Genomic DNA, 14126 nt, shown 5'->3' on the forward strand with positions numbered 1-14126 from the left:
CAGCCTTATTATACGACCGCAAGTTGCTTTGGCTCGGCTTTGAGCCATGCGACCTGAAAACCCCAGGAATACTCAGTCTGTGGGAACTTAAGGCCGGCCTCACATTGGACATATGGTGAAATGTGTAATGTGAAACATGAAACAAGGAACGTGAAACTAGAAGCATCAGGCAATCACATTGGACCGGCGTGTGGTGAAATACGAAACAAGAAACAACACTAATTCAGAAGTAGGCCTTTGTGATAATTCAGTTGACAAAATGAACTCGTCAGATGAAGACACACTGGTGATCTTAGTTCTACTGAGAAAGCGCAGTAAAAGAACCAAGCGCAGCTTGTGGTCTCGAGAGCATTTCCTTTTTGAGACACACAAGAGGAGAATACACAAGGACTATTTGTTCCTTAAAGGAAAAAAGGATGACGGACCCTTTCAGTTTGAAAATGTCATGTAAGACATACAACAGACTGAAATCTCTGACTTCATTTTTACAACCTATTGGTTCCTCTGATCTGTTTTTGTATCCTCGATTTGTAGGGTCCCACATCTTGTTTTGTCCTTTTGTGTCTGTGGGGAAAGGGGAGCGGGGTAAGGTGGCGATCTTACCTTTACCCGAACAAATCGACCCTCATCCCTCCCCAGGCCTTCCCCAATCCCCATCCCCCATGAAAAGAATAAAGCAACACAAGGGAATGTAAAAAAAAATTAAAAAATCAATAACTTTTATTAAGCCAATCGAATCGCCTGAACAAACATATTATATTGGTACATGATTTAGACCAGAACACTTCAGTTCAACTTTATCAAAATCTATACTTTTTTCTGGAACGTTTTATCATTCTGAGTCCGAATTGACCATGCCAGTCAAGGTTGAAGTTAGACTCCTATAATTATCAAATTTGAGTTGATTGTGGTGTAAAAACGTCTACATCAACAGACAAAAATTAAAAACAAGGAATATGCACTTGAGCATAGGCTATATAATGCTGGTTAAAACAGTGTAATTGTAATTCCTTGTTTGGGTATGGTTCGACTTCAAGTGTTGTGTTTAGACATGCCAATAGCTCAGAATTACAAAGTTCTATCTGAAAAATTTGGCCGTTTTAGGTTACTAAGACAGAGTCAAAATCCAAAATTAAATGTTCTATCTGCTCTACCAAAATTGTAAGATTATTCGAAGTCTTTATCAAGATATTCAAAAAATTGAATATGGAAAAGCTTGACATAATATTGTAAAACTATTTTTGTAACGTGAAATTTCTCAAAACTAGGCACTGAACAGATAACTTTTTAAAGCTGGGGCAGCGACATATCCACAGACCTCAAGACGTCAAGTAGATCACCGAAGTTGTCTGGCATTTTAACCCCTTTATTGGTCAGTGTGTCAATCTACGTCTGTTCAGACAAAAAAACAAACAAATATTCACTCAAAAGAGATAAATACAAAAACACAAAGCCATAGCTATCCTCCCCATAGTAATAGTAGTAGTATCTATGAATAAGCGAATTGCTCAAGCTGGCACCGTATTTGCAAAAACTTCCTCTGTAAACCAGTAATAAAAAAAAAAACATGGAAATAATTTTAGAGCAAACAAGCAAGCAAGCGAGTCCACATCTATATATAGCAAAAAATAGATTCAACGTTGGAATAAACTTACAAACCAATAAACTTCTCTGGCGAACTCTAAAACTATGTGTCACAACGCGATGGAATCAGGCGCTCGTCAATTTTTGGGCATATGGAGTTAGTGGTATCGCCTTAAAGCTTGTTTACTTTTGATGAAAGAATTGCCCATTTATCTTGAGTGCATGTCGAGATATTTGCGACTAAATGGGATGGGGTTCGCCTGGTTTGGTAGGTAACATTATTAAGAAAATAGCCTCCAAAGAGTGGTTATTTACAAGGACTCAGAATCCGAGGATACTGACAATTTACATTTTTGTGCCTTAAACCGTTTTAAAATAAAATTCACACTGAAATAGGTTCTTAAATGGACATATAAGGTGTTGAGCCAAAAAAATTTTTTTAAATTGCCAAACCAGCGAAAAAGTGTCAGTTTCTTTACTTCCATTATTTTGACGAGCGTCTGATTTCACAACGTTGCCTCACATTACGAACAAAGCCATCATAGAGGCAAATATATAACAATATAATGTCAACCGAACAGTAAATTTTAATGAACTTTTGTTTGCTGATGACCAGGACATCTTAAATACAAACCCAAAGAGCCTGTAAGAACATATGAGTACAAAGAGCCTGTAAGAACATATGAGTACAAAGAGCCTGTAAGAACATATGAGTACAAAGAGCCTGTAAGAACATATGAGTACAAAGAGCCTGTAAGAACATATGAGTACAAAGAGCCTGAACGAGAACGGAAAAGAACACCTGATGAAAATGAGCATTTCTAAAATAGAGGTAATGAAAACCAGCAGAAGCCAAGGCCCACTAAATTATACCATCATTGGCAGGGCACACCTGCGTTTGGAAATTGAAATGAGAGCCCAAAAAGCAAGTTAAGTAACCGTAATTGTCACAATTCACCCTTAAACACCTTCTAATGGTAGTAAAATAAAAAGACAACTTATTAGCAGCATGTTATCCCTTCCAATACTGGCTTAACAATGCCAGAAATGCGGGTAAACAGCGTACGAAAAGGTAAAGGATTCCCAGTAAGACGAAACACCTAAAAAATTAGCATTACAAAGAAAGACTGCATAAAGAGCGAGACAGCAGAGAATCCAGAGGCTGTCATCTAATAAGATTATCACCAAACCAACCTGCACGTGCTTACAACCGAAAAGACTCGTTATACGGGGGGCACAGGCAGAAAATACTTGGACGGATGTCATTTTAAAGATGCTCCTAAAATAGAATAACATATCAACAACAGACTGAAGCCACCCACCCTGCTTTGAACAAAAGTTCCACCTCCCATTGAGATATCACGTTACAAGAGGAAGGATACAGTAAACCAAGTAGTAAATTCAACAATAAGAATGAATAATGAACAATATCACACAGATAATAGTAGCGGTATCCGAAAAAACAACAACCGTAGAAATATAATATTATTACAATAATTTTGCTGTATCCCTCTCATACTAACTATAAAACATCATACAAGTTTTAATAACAAGATCATTCACATGGGGGGTGCTGTGTCAAGTAAGGGGATTTCTCCATATCGAAGAATGGGAATACTTGTCAAACAGAAAGAAAAACATGCATCATACTACTACAAAGAAGCCACCAATCAACTGCTAGAGAGAAATAAAAAGTGTACGCCTCCCTGGTGACTTCATGAAAGGGTGTGTTTGTGTTTGTGTGTGTGTGTGTGTGTGTGTGTGTGTGTGTGTGTGTGTGTGTGTGTGTGTGTGTGTGTGTGCAGGGGTCATATTGTGCTCTTACCATCAGTAGAAAAAACAACTAAAATTTTCAGTGTGTCAAAGCACGTGTGGCTCAAACTCATTAAATTGTCAACAAGTACAAGGACCAGACAAGTTGATTTTCTGAAACAGCTGCGGAGGGACATCAGGGAAGATGAGTGTTCAATGTTCCCCTTTCGTCTGAGGCTCTGGGGGGTGAAAAGCGTCTTTCAAAAATGTATTCTTCTTGAACATTAGGGTTCTGTGTAAGCTGTATTCCATAGGCAGACAAAGATTGTTTCAGTCTTTCCCTAACTTTTGAGTCCAGATTAACGTCAATGTTGACGACCCAGCTTATAGTCGCATCCTCAGCCTCCGAAATGTGACGAAAATGCATTTGCAGATGGGATTCTAAATCTTGGAGGTCTGCGCCATAGAAGTCAGAATTAAAACCCAAACCCAAATTCGTTTTGAAGAAATGTATTGTAGAGAGCATGGTGGCATTTTGGACCTTTCTGTCCAAAGGAGCACCAGCGTCATTGACATCTGAAGGTCCAAAAGACATGAAGGCTTTCGTTCTGTGGTTGATGACATGCCGTATGTTCTCCTTGACTCGGCGCAAAGGTACGTAATGAACGCATATTCGTTCGTGGTGAAGGAGTCTGTTCCATGTAACCTCGTCATTGAAAAGTTCTTCCACCTCAGTTAATGTCATTTCGTGGACGTTTTGGTAAGTGGAAGGATCCACCGTTGGGACTTTGCTTCTTTCGAACTTTATGCTGTACACTTTCTGGTGGAATGCAAAACAAAACAATGGTAGAAAAAACAGTCTTATTGAATCAGTAAACATGAATTCAGACTCATAAACACATTGTCGCTGTTTGACGTAGGCCCTACGTGCAGGCAAAGAGAAATTCAGTGCATTTAAAATAAATACGGTGCATTTCTTACTCTGGCTGAAATAGATACCCTTATTGGTTTAAAAATCAAGAAATATAAATTATATTCCAAGTGGAATAGTATATTAATATATTAGGTACGTATATCTATATTTTATTTATTTATATATATATATATATTTAATTATTTAGTTATTCATTTATTTATTTATTTATTTATTGGTATTCTGATTGCACCCAAATAATTTTTTAAAAAATTGGATTATGAGTGTGAGGAAAGCGTTCTGGTATAGAACAAAGTTTAGTCTTTGGTAAGTAAAGTTGTTTATTATTATTATTATTATTATTATTATTATTATTATTATTATTATTATTATTATTATTATTATTGGCAGTCTCTGTCCCTGGCATTCCTTTTCATCATCTATGGAATTGATCCAACTTAGTCGAAATTTAAGGGGGAAAATAAAATAAAAACCACCCGTTAAAGTATCGTTTAGCCTTATGTGATCATCGGATTTTCGTGTGAATATACTACAGCAGGCTGTATCTGCTACACGTTAATTATTATCTATATTGTCAATACAAGCTATTCTTACAAGTTAGACGTTCTTTGGATCTTACCAAGTGAATGTTCAGACGGAATCCTTTCCTCTCGGCGAAACCGTTGGAGACTCTTTCTGCATTGTCTTTCTTGCAAGCCATCGCTCCCACCATGACAGTTCCCTCTTTGGCCGCTTCGAACTCGATAGTGTTGTTCAGCATAAAGAATATACCCTTACCTCGGTATCCTTCCTTGACCCTCCCTGCTCTCTTCACCAGTGTTCTTCTGTTATCTACGAGTTGTCCGCAGTAAAATCCGACCTAAAATACATAATGATTTATAAGAGATTACGATTGTCAAGGTTTGTCGGTTATGGTTTAGTAAGCCTTTGTGTTTACGCTTAGTATTTCTGTTAATGGGCTTAATTAATCCGGGAAAAGTGTGAACATTTTTAAAAATATGCAAGTGCTCTTTTTAAAATAACCGAAAAAATATAAATACGTTAACAAAAGTTAGCCAGAAATAATTTAGAAAGCTCTTCTGCACTTTGTTCTTGCTATTGTACCTTTTATGTCCATAAAGTATATGGAAATATGTGAGGCAGCGTGGTGGAATCAGGCGCTCGTCAATTTTGGGGCATTTACAGTTATTGGTATTTTCTTAAAGCTTGTTCAGTTGTTTTTATTTTGAGGGAAAAAATGTCCATTTATCTTGAATACAAGTCGAGATATTTGCGAATGAAGGAGGTGAGGGTCACCTGTTTTCAGAGATAAAATTAGTGAGAAAATGGCCCCCCAAAATTAGGTATTTCCTTAGCTTAAGAGTCCGTGGTAGCTGAAAATTTACATTTTTGTGTGCCTTTAATCAACGTTTTTCAGAAAAATCCGAACAGAAATGAGTTCTTTAATGCGCATGAAAGGTGTCCAGCCAAAAAATAAATTTTGATAAAAATTCGCAAACCTGCGGAAAAAATGTTTTTTCACTTTGATTATTTTGACGAGAGCCTGATTTCACCACGATGCCTCACATATGAGGTCTTGTTTTTTTCCATTTTTGTTGTGGTATCAGTATTGCCCAGCAGTAAGGAGGGAAGGGGGGGTTGGGTCTTTCTGAATTCGCCCCCCCCCCCCAAAAAAAAAACCCAACCCCACCACAACCCTCTCATCATTCATCCCTTGTCTTTGTTCTATTGGAGGCTGAGGTTAAATTTAGAGGTTCCACCTTTTAAATACTTTGATTGTCGTGTTGATAAAGGCGTGAAAACCATACACTTACTTACGTACAGTTCCTGGCCTTTTGGACGAGATATTAAAGTACGTTTTCTTGTAATTTCGACGTCAGTTAAACCCAAAACAAGCCCATCAAATGTAATATATTAGTGCTCTTCTTCTGAATCGAAAGTGAACGCTGACCCAGTCACAATTATAATACTATGCTCTTCATTTCGAGCTTTGTTTACAATCTTTACAGGAGCTTCCACTTTTTGTCAAAATTTAATTATGAAAACGCATTTTGAATATATTTGCACCTTATGTGATCGTTCGGTTCTTGCTATGATTGCTCTACTACAGCTTATACTTATTAATGGTTGTATATTATTGTCAGTTTGCAGTTCAGTTGTACTAAGCTAAACAATTTGAAATGATATACTGGACGATTCAAAAAGAATAAACCGATTTCAATACGCAATATCTGAATAAGCAAAAGCAAAAGAAAACCCGCGCTAAGTCAAAAGCAATATACTCTTAATCCAGTTGATCTCCTGTCTTACAAGTGTTCAATATGGCCACCACCACCAGCAGCACGGGCAACATCTATTCGAAAATAGAATTCATCCCAGACGAGTCTCGGCATATCAGGGCTCGCGGAGCTGATCACTGTGCAGTTGTTATTCGATGTTTTTGGTCATCAGAGTTAGTGGGTAGCGATGGAACATAAGCACGATCTTTTTACATATCCTCTCAAAAAAAAAAAAAAACCCTCACGGTGAGGTGAAAGATCTTGCAGGCCAACTACTGAGGGAAAGATGTTGATCTATTATTGTGGCAGAGATGAGCAAGATATCGAGCGCTGCCGTTTCCGATGGTAACTGAATCATCCTGAACCGATGTCTGAGGAGAGCTGAAACACTGCGTCATAAAATCGGCTCATTCTTTTTTAATCATCCTGTATAATTGTAAGGTTTGTGAACCCATCGATACAATCTAGATTATTTACGAGACGGGCAGCTTCAACCTAGTCCCGAGGCATAGACAAAAATTATTGAAAATTATTTCCCTCACTAGAAATTATCATAAGACCCTAAAGTTGTAATTAATGTTGATGTACTTTATTAAATGTATCCCTTCTATTGTCTTTGTTCACAATGGTTCTGTCAGGGCTAACCGTGCTGCAGAGGAATCAACATCCCAGCAAACGAACTGTTGGGTGTTGAAATGGTGAAATGGTGTGGTTTTAACGCCTCTATCAATACTATTAGGTTATTTGAGAGGCGGGACCTCCGAGAGTAACGTCCATCTCCGAAATGGGAATTTCGTGTAAAGTACCTTTCCCAAGGTCACAACGTCGGACAGAGCTGAGGCTCTAACCCCCGAACCCACAGTTGGGAGTTGAAGTCTTGTCTTCTGTGAGTGACAGTTGAAAGATGTGACGGTTAAGAGCCGTACAGTTACATCAGAGACTGATATCCTAGCGTGTAAAGCAGGTTTTTAGTAGCTTTCCTCTCCATTCACTTTCTTCTTACCTCTGTGTGACGACATATTCATTTTGGTAAAAGCACATAATTAATCAGCTGTCACGTATAAAATTGATAATGAAGCATACAATTTAACGAGGAACATGTCAACGGTTTAACTTTCGTTTTTATAATATTCTGTTTAACTTTGTGTTTGTCCTTTCTTTCTCTCTATCTCAATAATAATAATATAAAGAAAGACAGCATTATTTCGAAGCAATAGGCAATGGGCACATGAACTGCTTATTTCCCAATCAAAGACAAGGAACTCACTATTTCATCCCCCATCTCTGCCACGAATGGTAGAACGTCGGGGTCTTCAAGCAACTCCAGGTACTTTGTTTTTAAGTAGTCCCTGCCATTGAAAACATCTCCAATTCCATACACAACGTCGTTGTAATCTGACTGCTGTGCACGCCTGATCACCACTTCAGACGCCATCTTGCTGACAAATTGAAAGAAAAGACGACTGTTTGTCTGAAAATGAAGAATCAAAAGACTATAAAAGAGATGAAAGAGAGTTAAGTTACTGTTACAAGTATTTAACAACGAAGTCGCGTTCTTTTGTTAAACTTTACCCACATTTCTTTGATCTCAAGTTGTGTTGAATTTGTGGTTGACGGACGCCACTAGTAGATTTTTCTAAATTCTTCACCTCTGCTTTCCTTATATTTGTCTCACCACTTTAGCTGCTCCAAATGCTCATTATTGTGTCGCTGTGTTTCTTTGTTTGCTCATTATCAACGCCTTCATTTAATTCCTACTTCATTGTCGTCCAACGTCCATTCAATGTTTTGTTCTTAGCTCATTGTATGATTTATACAACGATCATTACGGTGTCGTCCAACGTCCATTCAATGTTTTGTTCTTAGCTCATTGTATGATTTATACAACGATCATTACGGTGTCGTCCAACGTCCATTCAATGTTTTGTTCTTAGCTCATTGTATGATTTATACAACGATCATTACGGTGTCGTCCGACGTTTATCCCGTGTTTTATCCTCCTTTCCTTCTATGTCTTGTACGACGTTCTTTCAATGTTTCGTCCTACATCCATTCTATATTTTTCCTTCCCTGTCTATTCAAGGATTTATCCTACGTCTATTCTATGATTAGTCCTATATCTATTCAAAGATTTGTCCTACGGTCATTCCAGTTTTTTCCTTCGTATGCTAAATACTTTGCCCCTCTTTCATTCCATGTTTTGTCCCACATTTATTCTATATTTTCCAGTTTTGTCCTATTTTCGCTCTAAGTTATATCCTGAGTCATTCTTTGTGTTGTCTGAAGGTCAGGATAAACGTGAAAAATATAACTCTAACACAAAAGTTTAAACAGTTCATTTGAGTGTGCATATATCAGAACACTCACAATACCTGCGATTCGAAAACAGAACATCATTCTTTCAGTGATCATGAACTATAATGAGAGGCTTAACGATAAAATAGTTGGGAATTTAATTGGGGCCACTTGATTATCAATCTGTTTTGGAAGCAGAGTTCGAAAACACCACATGTGGGGCATAGTGGTGAAACCAGGCGCTCGTCAAAATAATGCAAACGAAGATATTGGCATTTTTCGCCCAGTTTAACACATTTTTTCAAGTTTTTATTCTTTAGCTCAACACTGTTTATGTCCTTCCTTTTTAAAAACATTTCTGTGAAGATTTTTTTAAAGAAAACGTTGATTAAAGTCGCAGCAAATGTAAAGTTTAAGCTTTCGAGGACTCTCTCAAGCTTTGGAAATCAACAAACATTAGCGGCCATTTTTCCAGCTAGTTTTACCTCTGAAACCAGGTCACCCCCACCTCCTTCAGTAGCAAATATCTCAACTCTTATATGAACGAGATGTGGGTTTTTTTTCAATGAAAGATAATCAAATGAACAAGTTTTAAAATGATACCAATAACTCCACAGGGGCCAAAAATTGACGAGCGCCTAATTCCAACGCGTTACAACACATATCATGCACACAGTATGCCCATATTGTTGCTATTTTAGTGTTTGTAGCACTGAGTTTGGTAGATAAATCTCACGTACTTGGAAGATTTAAGTTTTGCGGAAGATGTCTGACTATTAAGGGGGGAGGGGGTTTACACCTACAGCCTATCTCGCTTATTAGAGGGCCAAAATTTACCACATTTCACACATATAACAAGCATAGAAAGGAGTCTTAAAATCTGCACATAAATTTGAGAAAAAACGTTTCGTTTCCATGTATACGGCGGCCATATTGGATTTTTTTTACATGTCTTACGTAATGAATATCGCACTTATTGCGCATGGAAATTGATTGGTTCTTGCATGCATCTTAGCAAACATTAGATCTAAAAACCTGTCTCTTGATTTTTTCTTCAACGCATTAGACAATTTTTTATGAATTGTTTCCTGAGGCAGTGTTCCAGTTTGCAAAAAATTCAGTAAAAATCCACACTCCAAACCTCACCAACAAAATCTATTCAAAATATAAAAAATTCAACAAACACAGTTTTAGTATTACATCTTTTCTTCATTCTGTGAAAATTTAATGAAGATTAGACGAAAAATGGTGGACTTATTACAAAAAGTATAGAGAAAAATCGCGTTTTCAGAAAACGGAAGATAAAGAAAAATAACATTGACTTTATGAGGAAATGGTGGGGGCAAACATGGCCAGTATGGTAAGAAGCAAGGATTTTTGAAGTTCTTGTGCGACGAAATAGTTGAAGAAAAGGCTGATAAGCTTAAAATGCCTACAATTCAAATTCCATATTTTTTAGCCGAATCAGGACCCCTCCCCTCCCCTTAAAACCCACAGGAGAAAATATGAAATGCTATTTTTTAAATGAATTTGCAAGAGCTGCAGTAAATGTTGGCCTTGTTATAAGTGATTCCAAAACAAAAATGCTGAGATTATCACCAGAATCTACTCCTAAAACGTATTAAGGAGAATATTTTGCAAAAATGAGTAAATTCAAGTACCTTGGCAGCTTTACCTTTAAAACTGCAAACTGCATTGCCGACATCCATTAAAGACTATAAAATGCATGGGAAGCTTTTGTGGAATTAAAAACCACCTCGAATTCAAAGATCATTTCATTGAAGACGAAATTAAAAGATATATAATAGCAACGTTTGAGCTACACTGATGCATGGTTCCAAGATATGGAAAACAATATTCAATGATAGTTTATTTATACAAAGCTTTCAAACAAAATATTTACGAAGAATTGTATTAATGAGATCTAATGAATTTGTTACAGAGAATGAAGTGTTGGGAAAAAAATTGGAATTGAAGATGTCAACTCGACGATAAAGAGAAGAAATGGAGATGTTCAGGGCTTATTTTGAGAATGCCAGAGACAAGATTGCTCTATCAAACATGGTATTGGAGACCAACTGAAAAGAGAGTAAGTAAGCAAGCAGGGAAAAAATCTAGTATCTTTTGTTTTAAAATCAAACTACGCTCCGAATGGGTCTTCTTTGGACCAGGGATGTCAAATCCAATTCTTCAATCGGACAAACTCAAATTACAATTAAATTTGCGAGCCGATCCAGATAAAAAAAAATCATTTAGCAGTAGAAAATTCAACCTTTTTAAAACAATGATCATGAAACAAATACAGACACAGTTAAATACAATTCACGGCTTACTATTTTCTGCTCTTATCTTAAATATCAGAGCTGGGTGTTGAGCACATGCTCTTAGAATCAAGTTTGATTTTTAATGTTTAGAGTAAGGTTTTTTGTTACGAATGAACTCACGATGCACAGTCTTAGATTCTCTTGTTGGCGGGATTTAATAATAGTTGTTAGCAGGTATGAATACGGTCAGTGGGACTTGGCATTGGCATTTTTGTTTCTCTCGCCCTTCTGTCCAATGCCATGTAGTGATAAGTGCAGGCTTGCTTCAGTTGCTGTTATGTTCCATATAATGTGGACGCGAGTATTTTAGACAATAGAATTTCCAATTTAAAAAATCATGCGCATGGTATTTGTCTCTATAATACTTGCCAATTGTTCAATTAGTTTTTCGGTTACTCAAAGATGGAAGTCACCAGGATATTGTATTTACTCAATCTTTAAAAAAAAGGTTTTGCTTAGTAAATGTTTTACGGCGCTTGCAACTGTAAAAAGAAGATTTGCCAGTACTAAGGTTAGAAATAATACAAAAGAAACGATTTACTTAAAACACTGGACGTTACTTTTGCGATCAATCTATCAAGGACAGTACAAACAAATATGTCAGCATTGAAAAAATATTATGCAAGTGCTGTACCTTTTGTCACCTCCATTCAGAAATAAACATGTCCATGACCAACTGCACAGTTTGAATAGACAAAGAAATGAACAATTCCGTAAGCCTGTGCTCATTCAACACACAGAAATCTGAGACAAGTAATGCTCGTTACAAGCGTCTATGGTGTAGTGATTAGGCACTTCAGTGTCGCACGCACGAGACCCGAGTCCGATTTCCGAGAGGCGATAATTTTTGTGGAGTATCCGGGTCTTTTTTGTGGTGTCGTCTTCCGCTTGGATCAGGTTGGTCCCAACGTTGTTGTTAATGAACAGCCCCAAACCAAAATAATGTAAATTGTGTTGATCGTGGTGTATAAACACCTACATTTTAAATTACGAGTAATGCTCAAAATCTTCATCACAATGACCAAATTATGCAGTTCTAGAAAAAGGGAGGTCCCGTCCTTAACATTTATTGAAATTTCTAGCTGCTTCGGACTAATGGTATACCTGATCTTTGCTTAGGATCTACAACCTACCTTCACGAATGTACAATCGTCCCTTCACCCACTCTCTAAGTGCAGAATATCTGATGTGTGCACGTAAGAATGCGCCAGTGGACGGACGACAATCGTTTTTCCTCTCCAACCTCCCAACCCTCTCTCACACACACACTAACCCGTCGTGCTCGATGAAGCCTATTGTAATGTGTTTGGATATAGGAACAAGCCACACTCCTTCGCAAAAAGACAATTTTTTATGGTTTCGAGGAATTGTCCTGAAATCGCGGCAGCGCTCACTTGGCAGTCTGTCAAGAGTATCAACAACAAAAAGGATACAAGACGGGATATTCTGTGAAATAAAATTCATAATACTGTATCAGTCTATTATGTCACAGTTTAACGCTTTATGTTAAGTCTGGAAGAAAATATTATGTGTGTGTGTCTGTGTGTGTGTGTGTGTGTGTGTGTGTGTGTTTCTGTGTGTGTGTGTGTGTGTGTGTGTGTGTGTGTGGTGTGCATTAAGGGGAGGGGGGGTGTCCCACGTACTTTTGGTCAATCTGGGTCAAATTGGGTATTACAATATTTTTTGCCTTTACTCACTCATTTCTTTGTTGATTTGATTGTCCTATTGCACAGTAGTAGCTAGTTGGATGTCCAACATAATTTTTATAACATTGTTATTCTATCTTCACTAAGTAGAGAGGTATCTCATTTTTTTGTTTAAAAAAAATGATTTTTTAATTTTTGACACATTTTTCGAAACTCCTCTGAAGATTACAGGTGTATCTTGATGGCACCTGGCATACTTGTTGCACTTAGAGGTGGTTACCTTGCATTGTCAGCGGTTTTTTATATCTATCTTGGTTTTCATTTTATGATTTTAAAAAAATTGGAAAATGGACCGTTTTCTGCATTTTTGACAAGATTTGCACGATTCTTCATGTAACTCCGAAACGAAATAAGATATCAAAAGATGCTGATAACATATCACTTATATGCCTCTTGAGTACATGTGTGCCAAAGGACAATAAAATCCCTCGGTAAATTTCAGAGGAGTGTTGATTTGAAAACATGATGTGAAAATCCAATATGCCGACATAAAATTTTATGGCTGCCATCTTGGGTCCGGGAAAAACATTTTTTCATCGTAATACCTGTATTATGACGAAGTTGTGTGCCAAATTTAAGGTTTCTAGGTCCAGAAATAAAGGAGTTAGCTCGCTCGTGGAAAAAATAATTTGTGTTTTTAAATAATCAAGCAGAGAGCCAGAAAAGATAATTAATGTTATGTTAAGGAGCATTCCTTTTCTTTAAAAGATCAATAAGAAAAGATACTTTTGGAATGAGCTATATCTCCAGGCCTGTTCATTAAAAAAATTGTTGCCATTCTAATAGAATACGTGTATGACATAATTGGCTATATATTATCACATCACTACATCATCGTACCGTTGCGACTTTCCTTTTGCGAGGTCATATTTTGGTAGTTGAAAAATTTGAATATATGAGGCAGCGTGGTGAATCAGGCTCTAGTCAAATTAATCAAAGTGAAGAAACTTGCCTTTTTCCAAAGATTTGTGAATTTTTTTCAAATTTTTGTTTTTTGGCTCAACACCTTTCATGCCTATAAAAGAACTCATTTCTGTATGGATTTTTCTGAAAAACGTTGATTAAAGATACAAAAAATGAAAATGTTCAGTTATCACGGACTCTTAAGTTAAGGAAATAACTAATCTTTGGCGGACATTTTCTCACTAACTTTTCCTCTGAAAACAGGTGACCCCCACCTCCTTCATTCGCAAATATCTTGACTTGTATTGAAGATAAATGGATATTTTTTTCATTCAAATAAACATCAGTG

The 14126-nt window shown here is 37.0% G+C and overlaps 1 protein-coding gene across 5 annotated transcripts; it reads right to left on the minus strand.

The window, feature by feature from the left end:
* Positions 1 to 2154: 2154 nt before the first annotated feature.
* On the minus strand, positions 2155 to 12415 carry LOC101856738. Of its 5 annotated transcripts, none has more exons than XM_005100044.3 (4): positions 12302 to 12415; positions 7817 to 7985; positions 4890 to 5129; positions 2155 to 4156 (listed from the first exon to the last, which is right to left on the minus strand). In XM_005100044.3, the coding sequence occupies exons 2-4, from the start codon at positions 7982 to 7984 to the stop codon at positions 3533 to 3535; spliced, it is 1032 nt and encodes a 343-aa protein (XP_005100101.1). In that variant the 5' UTR covers position 7985; positions 12302 to 12415; the 3' UTR covers positions 2155 to 3532. The 5 variants fall into 5 exon arrangements, with proteins under 5 accessions (XP_005100101.1, XP_005100100.1, XP_005100098.1 ...); XM_005100043.3 differs by having other exon boundaries at positions 7817 to 7988; XM_005100041.3 differs by having other exon boundaries at positions 7817 to 8020.
* Positions 12416 to 14126: the final 1711 nt, after the last annotated feature.

This window comes from Aplysia californica, unplaced genomic scaffold (assembly GCF_000002075.1).
Source record: "Aplysia californica isolate F4 #8 unplaced genomic scaffold, AplCal3.0 scaffold00234, whole genome shotgun sequence".
Lineage (NCBI taxonomy): Eukaryota > Metazoa > Mollusca > Gastropoda > Aplysiida > Aplysiidae > Aplysia > Aplysia californica.